The 11,956-nt window shown below is 42.1% G+C and overlaps 1 protein-coding gene across 1 annotated transcript; it reads right to left on the reverse strand.

Annotated features, from left to right (window-relative positions):
• Positions 1-8,980: 8,980 nt before the first annotated feature.
• On the reverse strand, positions 8,981-9,410 carry LOC116902747 (60S ribosomal protein L31-like). Its single transcript, XM_032905094.1, has one exon. The coding sequence runs from the start codon at positions 9,408-9,410 to the stop codon at positions 9,057-9,059; it is 354 nt and encodes a 117-aa protein (XP_032760985.1). The 3' UTR covers positions 8,981-9,056.
• Between the last annotated feature and the right edge of the window lie 2,546 nt (positions 9,411-11,956).

Below are 11,956 nucleotides of genomic sequence, written 5' to 3' on the forward strand. Positions count from 1 at the left end.
GGTCTCTCTTTTGCTGTCCTTTTTCTAGCTCTGAGAGAAACGTCTCACTGAATACGTATATACACTTTTGACACAGGATCTTGCTTTGTAGTGAAGGCTGGCCTCAAACGTATAATAACCCTTGTACCTCAGCCTTCTGAGTGGCAGGTTGAATGTGGCGTGCACCACCACAAGTACACAGAGAGGTTAAGACTCCTGGGTGCGACTTAGTGAACAAGGCATCCAGATCAAGAATCGATTATCAGGGTTTGGATAGATGACTCAGCAGTCAAGCATTTTCCTTCTAATCTTGAGTACCAGAGTTTGGATCCCCAGAATCCATATAAATATTGCGTATGCATGGCAGCCAGCCTGGGATCCCAGCTTCAGACTGATGAGATAAGGGATTCCTAGAGCAAACTAGTAGCAAGACTAACCATTTCACTGAACTCTGGGTTTAATCGAAAGTGCTTGCCTCAGTGAATAAAGTGGAAGAGCAATTAATGATTCATATCAACTTGGACCTCTACATACACACACACACACACACACACACACACACACACACACACACACAGTTTGTGTTGTAGCATGTTACTATCCTTTCCCATGCCTGAGTTGTGTGCTTGTATGCCTTATTTTATGTATCTGACAATTGATTGCTGTGCATGTGAGTTATAAGTGATGCTGTTTTGGACCTCTGTGCCACCCATCTGTTGTGTTTTGTTTCATTTTGTTTGAGGCATGTGACAGTCTGATTGTCAACTCGATTGGACTAAGAGCCTCCCAGGCTATCAGTGAGACACACTTTAGGTGTGTCTGTGAGGACATTTCCAGACACTGATTGCCTGAAAGTGAGTGGCAAGGGAGAGAAAGGAGAGGAGCAGCCATGTGTGGGCATGTCTGCTGCTCTGTTCCTGGTGCATGCAGATGTGAGCTCCCACAGTCACAGCTGTGAGTGCTACCACAATGCCACCGTGCATGATGGGCTGTCCTTCCGACTGGGAGTTAAGCAAGCTCTTTCTTCCTGAAGCTGCTCTTGTCTGCTATTTGGTTACAGAAATGAGCAAGGTAATTAATCCAGGGTCTACTCCAAGGAGCAGAAGCACCGCACTACCCCAGCAACTTTATTTAAGTTACGAAGTGATTTCTAATCTGCTTTCCAAAGTGGCTGGTCACGTGACACCCTTCTCCGTAGTGAGGATTCTCATCTTTCCATATCTTTACTGAGATTCATTATTAAAGGGTCTCATTATACCAATGAACAATTACATAGACATTAGAACAGAATTTCTAGAAAGTTAAAAGTAAAATGAGCTTTCTGCATGTAGAGTGCATTCCTGGCACCAAGCCCTTCCAAAATCTTAAAATTGGAAAAAGAAATAATTTCTTAAGTGGTACAGCAGTACCTCAAATACTAACTTGTAATAGGCAAATGTTAAAACTACAAGTGTAGTTTGAATCTCAAATGAAAACTGTACCTGAAGTGTCAAGTGTCCATGCGACTAGGTTAAGTATAAGTCGTCCCTTGGGCTTTCTCCACTTTCCCTCATCTTTCTGAATGCACTCTCATGATACTGTGTGTTCAGAAAGGCTCAAGCTGCTTTACAAGCAAGTTGTTTTCTTAAAACAGGCGCTCAAGAGGTGAGCTATGTGATGCCCCCTGACTTCCATGAGCTGGCCCACAGCACTGCTTGTCTCTCTGAGGAGTTCTGCCAGCATCAGGAACATCCAGCCACACCAGGGACAAGCAGAGGGCTAAAGGTCAGCATTAGAACACAATCAACAAGAACCAGGGCAACATGGTACCCACAGAGCCCAGATGTCCTGTTGCAGCAAGCCCTGGACATCTCAGCACAGCTGAAGCCCAAGAAGATGACCTTAAATCCAATCTTTTAAAGATGGCAGAGGCCTTTAAAGAGAAAGAAATATGAAAAATTCTATCAAATGGGTGAAGGAAATGAATACAACTGTTTAAGACCTGAAAATAGAAGCAAAAAAGAAAACACAAACTGAGGGAATCCTGGAGATTTCCATCCTAAGGAAGAGAACAGGAACTACAGAGGCAAGCATCACCAACAAAATAAAAGAGATGGAAGAGAGAATCTCAGAGGTAGAAGATACACCAGAATAAATTTTCAACAAAAATCAGAAGAAAATTTCCATAATACAAAGAAAGAGATGACCATAAACATATAAGAGGTTTACAGAACACCAAATAGAAAAGAAAATATTCCCACCACATGATATTGGAAATACTAAATGTATAGAACAAAGAATGTTTAAAGCTGCAAGGGTAAAGGGGCAAGTACCAAACGAAAGCAGACCTGTCAGAAGTACACCTGACTTTTCAACAGAGACTCTAAAAGCCAGAAGGGCCTGGGTAGATGTCTTGCAGACTCTAAGAGTCCACAGATATCATCCCAGACTACTATACCTAGCAAAACTTTCAATCACCATAGATAAAGAAAAAAAGATACTCCATGACAAAACCAAATTTAAACAGTATCTATCCATAAATTCAGCCTTGCAGAAAATATCAGAAGGAAAATTCCAACCCAAGGAAGCTAACTACACTCAAGAAGACACAGGAAATGAATAAACCCACACAAGCAAACCAAAGGACATGAGAAACACACACACACACACACACACACACACACACACACACACACACAAGCACCACCACCACCACTCACCACCACAACCACCACCACCATCACCACCACCACAACCACCACCACCATCACCACTCACCACCACCATCGCCACCACCACCACCAACATTAAAATAACAGAAATTAACAATCTTTGGACATTAATATATCTCAACACAAATGGACTCAATTCTCAAAGAAGACCCAGTATAACAGAATTGGTAAGAAAGTCGTCCATCATTCTGCTACACACAAGAAACAGATTTCAGCAAGAAAGATAGTCACTACCTCAGAGTAAAGGGCTGGAAAAGGGTTTTCCGTGCAAACAAGCTTAAGAAGTAAGCTGGAGTAGCCATTCTAATGTCTAATAAAATAGACTTTCAATCAAAATTAATCAAGAGACTGGGAAGGACACTTCCTAAAGGAAAAATCCACCAAGAGATGATGTCTCAATTCTGAATATCTAAGTCCCAAATGCAAGGGTACCCACATTTGTAAAAGAAACATTACTAAAGCTTAAATTACACATCAAACCCCACACAGTAATAGTGGGAAACTTCTATATCCCACTTTCACTAGTGGACAGGTTACTGAGATGTAAGCTAAACAGAAAAACAATGGAAATTACAGAGTTTATAAATCAAATGAACCTATAAGATATATACACAACATTTCATCCAAACACACACACACACACACACACACACACATACACAGACACACACACACACACACACACACACACACAAATATACCTTCTTAGCACCTTGTGGAGCTTTCTCCAAAACTGACCATGTAGTTGCTCACAAAGCAAACCTCAACAGATACAACAGAATTGAAATAAGTGCTTGTGTCCCATCAGACCACCATGGATTAGAGCTGGAACGCAAGAACAACAGAAACAACTGAAAGCCTATAAAATCAGGGAAACTGAACAACTCTCTACTTAATGATCACTGGGTCAGGAAGAAATAAAAAAATAAGATTTTTCTAGAATTCAATGAAAATGAAGACACAACATACCCAAACTTATGGGACACAGTGAAAGCAGTGCTAAGAGGAAAGCTCATAGACCTAAGCGCCTCCATTTAGAGTGCTCAGTTAGAGCGTTCTCATGCTAGCAACTTGAAAGCACACTTGGAAACTCTAGAACAAAAAGAAGCAAACACACCCAAGAGGAGTAGATGGCAAGAAATAATCAAACTCAGGGCTGAAATCAATAAGCTAGAAACTATGAGAATGATATAAAAGAAATCAGTGGAACCAAGAGCCCATTTTTTGAGAAAAATCAGCAAGAGAGACAAATCCTTAGCCAAACTAAAAGACAGAGAGACATTATCCCAATCAACAAAACAAAAAATGAAAATGGGGACATAAAACCAGACAATCCAAACAGGAAATCCAAAGAATCATTAGGTCTTACTTCAAAAACTTACACTCCACGAAATTGAAAAATCTAAATGAATGAACGACTTTCTTGATAGATACCACTTACAAAAGTTAAATAGAGATTAAGTAAACAATTTAAATAGTACTACAACCTCCAAGGAAATAAAAATTGTCATCTAAAGTCTTCTAACAAAAATGAAAATGGTTTCAGCACAAAATTCTATCAGACTTTCAAAGAGCTAATACCAATACTCCTTAAAGTATTCCAGGAACATTGCTAAACACATTCTACGAGGCCACAGTCACCCTGACATCTAAATTGCATAAAGACTAAACAAAGAAATGAGAACTTCAGACCAATGTCCCTTATGAACACTGATACAAAAATACTGAATGAAATACTTGCAAACTAAATCCAAGAACATTATCCACCGTGATCAAGTAGGCTTCATCCCAAGGAAGCAGGGACGGTTCAATATACAAAAATCCATCAATGTAATCTATCGTATGAACAAAGGAAAGAAAAAAACCCAAATGATCATCTCATTAGATGCTAAAAAAGCCTTTGACAAAATCCAATACCCTTCCTTCATGTTAAAAGTCTGTGAGAGATCAGGGTTACAAGGTGCGTGCCTAAACACAGTAAAGCTATATATAGCAAGCCAATAGCCAACATCAAATTAAATGGAAAGAGATTTAAAGCAATTTCACTAAAATCAGAGATAAGACAAGGCTCCCCACTCTTTCTGTATCTATTCAATATAGTACTTGAAGTTCAAGCTAAAGTGACAAGACAACTAAAGGAGATGAGGGGGCTGCAGACTGGAAAGAAAGAAGTCAGGTACTATCTACACAATGGAATACTACTCAGCTATCAAAAACAATGACTTTATGAAATTCATAGGCAAATGGATGGAACTGGAAAATATCATCCTGAGTGAGGTAACCCAATCACAGAAAAACACACATGGTATGCACTCATTGATAAATGGATATTAGCCCAAATGCTTGAATTACCCTAAATGCACAGAACACATGAAACTCAAGAAGGATGACCAAAATGCGAATGCTTCATTCCTCCTTTAAAAGGGGAACAAGAATTCCCTTGGGAGGGAATAGGGAGGCAAAGTTTAGAACAGAGACTGAAGGAACACCCATTCAGAGCCTGCCCCACATGTGGCCCATACATATACAGCCACCAAACTAGATAAGATGGATGAAGCAAAGAAGTGCAGGCCGACAGGAACCAGATGTAGATCTCTCCTGAGAGACACAGCCAGAATACGGCAAATACATAGGCGAATGCCAGCAGCAAACCACTGAACTGAGAACGGGACCCCCGTTGAAGGGATCAGAGAAAGGGCTGAACGAGCTTGAAGGGGCTTGAGACCCATATGAACAACAATGCCAACCAACCAGAGCTTCCAGGGACTAAGCCACTACCTAAAGACTATACATGGACTGACCCTGGGCTCCAACCTCATAGGTAGCAATGAATATCCTAGTAGGAGCACCAGTGGAAGGGGAAGCCCTTGGTCCTGCCAAGACTGAACCCCCAGTGAACGTGATTGTTGGGGGGAGGGCGGCAATGGGGGGAGGACGGGGAGGGGAACCCCCATATCGAAGGGGAGAGGTAGGGGTTGGGGGATGTTGGCCTGGAAACCAAGAAAGGGAATAACAATTGAAATGTAAATATGAAATACCCAATTTAATAAAGATAGAGGAAAAAAAGAAGTCAGGTACTAAGATCAACAATAAGTAAATGGGACCTCATGAAATTGTAAAGTTTCTGTAAGGCAAAGAACACTATCAATAGGACAAAACAGCAGCCTATAGAATGCAAAAAGGATTTTCACCAATCCTACATCTGACAGAGGACTAATATCCAAAAGTATATAAAGAACTCAAGCAATTAGACACCAACAATAACCCAACTAAAAAATGGGGTTCCAAGCCAAGCAGAGGAATGTCTAATGACTGAAAGCTCTTAAAGAAATGTTCGGTGTCCTTAATCACCAGGGAAATGCAAATCAGAACGACCCCGAGATTCATCTTACGCATGTCAGAATGGCTATGATCAAAAACTCAAGTGACAGCACATACTGGTGAGAATGTGGAGCAAGGGGAGACACTCCTCCATTACTGGTGGGAGTGCAAACTTACACACTCACTTTCGAAGTCAATTTGGTGGTTTCTCAGAACTGGGAATAGTTCTACCTCAAGACCTAGCAATGCCACTCCTGGGCACATACCCCAAGATGCTCTACCACACCACAAGGACACATGCTCAACTGTGTTCACAGCAGCTTTGTTCATAATAGCCAGAAAATGGAAACAACCTGGATCTTCCTCCACTGAAGAATGGATAAAGAAAACGTGGTACATTGACACAATGGGATAGTACCCAGCTATTAAAAACAAAGACATCATGAAATTTGCAGGCATCCTGAGTGAGGTCACTCAGACCCCCAGAGACTCATAAGGTATGTACTCATTTATAAGTAAATAGTCATAAATGCAGGACAACCATGCTACAATCTACAGACCCAAAGAAGCTAAGAAACAAGGAGAGTCCAATGCTTGAATCTCACTCAGAAGGGGAAATAAAATAGACATTGAAGGTAGGTGGAGAGAGGGAACTGGGTAGAAGAGGGGGTATGGCGGGGAATAGGGAGAGGGTCAGGTGTGAAGAAAGCAGGCAGGGGTGCAGGTGGAGGGGGCATGATACAGCGGGGAGAGAATGAAAATCATAGGGGGAGGCATCTCTGGGATGAGCTTGTGACCTGGGACAGGAAAAGCTCCTAGGAAGTCTGTGGAGGTGACCCTCGCTGAGACTCCTATCATCTGGGTATATGGAGCCTAAAGTGGCCACCTCCTGTAGCCAGGTAGGACTTTCAGTGGAAGAAGGGGGACATCAACCCACCCACAATACCTTTGACTCAAATTTTTCCTTCCTGTACGATGTGCAGGGATAAATATGGAACAGAGTTTGAGGGATTGACCAACCAATGACTAGACCAACTTGAGACCCATCACATCCAGGATAGAGAGCCAACCTCTGACATTATTAATGATTCTCTGCTGTGCCTGCAGGCAGGAGTCTAGCACAGCTGTGATCTGAGAGGCTTCATCCAGCAGCTGATGGAAACAGATGCAGAAACCCACAGCCAAATATTAGGCAGAAATCAGGGAGTCTTGTGTAAGAATGGAGGAAAGGACTGAGGGAGCCGAAGTGGTCAAGGACTACAAGAAAGACCTAACCTGGGCCCAAGGAGACCCACAGAGACTAAACCACCAACCAAAGAGTATGAATGGGGCTTCCCTAGGTCTTCTATTTATTTGTGGCAGGTATGCAGCTTGGTCTTAATGTGGGTCCTGTAACAATTGGAGCAGGGGCTCTCTGACTCTGTTGCCTGACTTTGGATCCCTTCTCACAGCTGGGCTGCCTTGTCTGGCCTCAGTGGGAGAGGATGCACTTTGTACTGCTGGGACTTGATGTGCAGGGGGGTTGGTACCCATGGGAAGCTTCCCCTTCTCTGAGGTGAAGGAAAGTGAGAAATTGGGGAGGGATTTGGAAAGGTGGGACTCAGAGGAGAGGAGCAAGGTGGGGCTATGATCCAGATGGAAAATGAATGAATGAATGAGCAAATGAATGAATTAATTAATTAAATAATCCTGCCACTCAGGTAAGGCTGTCTCAAAAATTTTAAGAGATTATTTTTAATTAAAAAAAAAACTTAAAGAGCAAATGCTTAAAAAGTCATACCATGGGAGAAAATGATTTGAATACAAACATAGAACAAAGAGCTCATTTCTATGCTGTAAGAATTCTTAGAACTTGATAGAAAAGTCAATTAATTGTCTAGTCTCCAAATCTTAAAAAGAGGAATTTTTGTAGCATATTCTCAGTAGTAAACAAATATATTGTTCTAACAGCACCAGCAAGAAAGACACATTCTTGGCAAAGGGAACAGGCACGGTGCCTTCAGACTCTGCTGGGAATGTGAATGGGCACAATCTTTCTGAAGAGCCATTTTGGCACAAATTATTTTCCTAAGAAATTGCATGTCCAGAAATTTGTTCAAAAATTCATTGTTAGCAATAGAGGCCTTTAAGAGCTTGTATACTGCTTAAATGACTCCAGCGGGGAGTTGGAATGATGAGATGCAGTACAATAAAATTACATACAGCCAATAAAGTATTGTTATAGAAATATAAAGACTAACATCGCACTGCATAAAGTGAAAGGGAAAATTAGTGAAGCTTACAGATGTGTTTCTTTAAAACTCAGATACTATTTAAAGTGTAATTCAACTATTGTTATGCTGTGTGTGAGTGTGAGTGTGTGTGAGTGTGTGTGTGAGTGTGTGTGAGTGTGTGAGTGTGTGTGAGTGTGTGTGAGTGTGTGTGAGTGTGTGTGTGTGTGTGAGTGTGTGTGAGTGTGAGAATGTGTGTGTATGAGTGTGTGTGAGAGAGTATATGAGTGTGTCTGTGAGTGTGAGAGTGTGTGTTTGTGTGAGTGTGTGTGTGAGTGTGTGAATGTGTGTGTGTGTGTGTGTGTGTGAGTGTGTGTGTGTGTGTGTGTGTGTGTGTGTGTGTGTATCTAAAGGTCTTTATGTTTTTGGGTTTTTTTTTGTAGTTAAAGCCACAAACATACACAGTGGCACACATTTAATTGCAACACTAGGGAGGAAAAGGCAGGTCAATTCTGAGTTCCAGGCCAACCTAGTCTACAGAACAAGCAGCATCACAGAGAAACCCCTCAAAAACAAACAAACAAACAAACAAACAACAACAACAAAACCCCACAACCCCAACTAATACACTGACTTCTCTGAAAAGAATGTTTCACATACTTCCAATTTCCTGTGTGTCCAGAACAGAGGTTCTCAGATTAATTTCCAACAAAATAACCCTTAGACCTAAAAATTCCACTTATGGGGCAGACAACAAAAAGAAAAAGCAAAACCTGGAGACAGTTCTGTAACTTTATTTGACATTCAGCAGTTAGTTCTCATCCACATTGACCGTCTATAGATTTTTGAATGTGGTAACAGGCACGTAAGTTACCAGTGTGTAGAGCTTGTTTGGTGAATCCTCATCCTCATTACGCTTTCTGGACAAACGTACTCGGATGCGGTACGGAACATTCCTTATTCCTTTGGCCCAGACGGCTTTATTGAGCCTGGTGTCTATGTGCACATCTGGAGTCCCCATCTCCTTCATGGCAAATTTCCGAATTTCTTTGAGTGACCGAGCAGCATGCTTCTTGAAGACCACTCCATGGATGCGCTTGTGAATATTGATGGTATATTCTCGGGTCACCACCTCATTGATGGCAGAACGGTCCTTCTTTTTCTTGCCACCTTTCTTTGCGGGAGCCATTCTGCCGGGCCCAAGTTGGAAAGGAGGTCTTTATGTTTTATAGTTGCTTCTTAATCACCTAATGTCTTAGTCACTTTTGTTCTTCTAGAATGAATATTTTAATTTACAGGCTGGGCGCTGGGAAGTCTGACAGAGCATGTATTACCTGGTGAGAGTTGCTTTCTGTGGATGGTAGACAGCAGAGGGGAAGATAGGGCCAGCTCCCAAGCCCTTTTGCAAGGCATCTGACCTCATTCACAGAGCCATCTGTGCAAAAGAAGCACTTTCAAGCACTTTAAGATTCTTACTCTTGCTGGAGAGATGGTTCAGTGGTTAAGAGCACTGACTGCTCATCCAGAGGTCCTGAGTTCAATTCCCAGCAACCACATGGTGGCTCACAACCATCTGTAATGAGATCTGATGCCCTCTTCTGGTGTGTCTGAAGACAGCTACAGTGTACACATTAAAAAGAAAAGACTCTTACTCTCAGTCTATCACAAGGCACTCCTGAGTTTGGGAGGTAATATAGTCAAAGTATGGTAGCTAGTATCCCTACTGAAAAATGTTCATGTATCCCAGGGAATGGTTCAATCCTCGCAACTTTAATTGCATTTTGGTTCCTAGAGAAATGTGTTGGGAGTCTTTCTTCTGGTTCCCCTTCTTTGCTTCTGCAGTTTCTGACTGTCCATCTGGACAACTGCGGCAGTCCCCACACTCCCCCCACCTTTGAAGGACATAGGACTCTTCTGTCTCTTTTCTAAGTGTAGCTCCAGAGTTTTTCTTCTCAACATGAAAGCCCCGAGCTTTAGCTACTCCAGTGTACGACTACATTCACCCCTACCACATATCTGTACCTAGTTTTGGTTTAGGCCCTAGCTTCACGTGTTATATATATCCTAAAAATTCCCCCCAAGTATCTCAAATTGTTATGCCTTTAGTGCCTGGTTCCCTCGTGAGTTGTCTGCCTCGAGGAGACTCATCACTGCGAACTTCACTTCCAAATCTGACCTTTGGATGTAAAAGCGCCCCTCTGTCCCAACCACCTCCCTCTAATCTCACTAATCAGAATTCAAATCTTTTCCTGCTTCATTGGAACCACTTCTTCAAAACTGAGCTCTTTTTTTGTTTTTGTAACAAATATCTGAGATCATATATTTCATTGAGTTTGGAGATTTTCTTTCGAGGGCATGCTTTTGGAGTCTAAAATGTTCAGGAGCAAGGCCCCATCAACAATTCTGTGTCTGGTGTGGCTTCTTGTTTCATGCCACCTGATAGTTGACTTCACATTGACGAGGCAGTGTAAGCAAACCAAGGTAGAGCATGCTTTTGCAAAACTGAATGAATGAATGAATGAATGAATTGTGTGTTTAGTCATAAATGAGACAACTGAGACCCCCCCCTACAAAGGCTCAGAGGCCATCCTGGAAAAGGGAGCAGAAATATTAAGAGCCAGGGGTCAGGGAAGGTCAGGGTGAAACAGTGTCTTCTAGACGTGATGAGATTGCTACACTAATGAACTGCTGTGGTTGCCAGCAAAAGACCTGTACAAGATCAAGCCAGTCGACGCTGAATCATAGAGTGGCAGGGCCTCATGAGCCTCCAGCCTTCACTGAGGAACTACAGATAGTTGATGGCTACTGGGACAGTCAGTTTTCTTTGGGGTGGTTCTTCACAGGTCAAACACACTCTGGTGGATGGCCTCATACCTAGCAGTATATTGTCAGCACGAATTGTATTGTATTTAAGTCATACTTTTATCTTGTTTTTCCTGACAGGGTTTCTCTGTATAGCCTTGGCTGTCCTAGAACTCACTCTGTAGACCAGGCTGGCCTCAAACTCAAAAATCCACCTGGCTCTGCCTCCCAGTGCTGAATTCAAAGGCATATGCCACCACCACTCAGCTTTAAGTCACATCTTTTTTAAAAGGACACAAAGTTAGGGGTTAGGGGTTGGGGTAGATCTAGAATTAGTTATATGAAATTCTAAAAGGATGAAAATAATAAAGATTAAAACCACCTGCTCTATAATCCATTAATCTGTGTATTAGTTCTCTGACAAGTACCTGATGTAATCACCTCCAAATGTTATTAGAATAAAAATGTGGGGTTAAGTTTCAAGCGCATGACACTTAGTAGACATATTAAGATGACAACATCATCCTTTTGTTATCTCTCACTAAACAAGTATGACTTCTTGTCAGAAGTCCCAGTGCATCCTCCTTGCTGTGAACGTGGGATGAAGGCCTTCTCTGACTGGGAACTTTGAAGGCTCACCCCTTAGCTCATGGAGTCCTGTCCAAGTATCTTTTTCCTCTAAGATTGACTTATTCTTATTTTTATGCGTATGACTGTTTCCATGCATGTGTGTACATGTGTCCTGTGTGGTCAAGGTGCCCAAGGAGACCAGAAGAGAATATTGGATCTCAGAACTAGAATTACAGATGGTTATGAGATGCTGCATAGGCACTGGGGACCAAAGCGGGGACCTTCCAAGAGCAGACACTGCTAATGACCCCACATCATCTCTGCAGTCCCTTAGTCCAAGTGTTTTATCCTGGCCCCAAATGA

Source organism: Rattus rattus, chromosome 6, assembly GCF_011064425.1.
Source record: "Rattus rattus isolate New Zealand chromosome 6, Rrattus_CSIRO_v1, whole genome shotgun sequence".
Lineage (NCBI taxonomy): Eukaryota > Metazoa > Chordata > Mammalia > Rodentia > Muridae > Rattus > Rattus rattus.

Coding starts and splice junctions, on each gene's coding strand:
- LOC116902747 (XM_032905094.1), bottom strand. CDS start 9,410: ATGGCTCCCGCAAAGAAAGGTGGCAAGAAAAAGAAGGACCGTTCTGCC.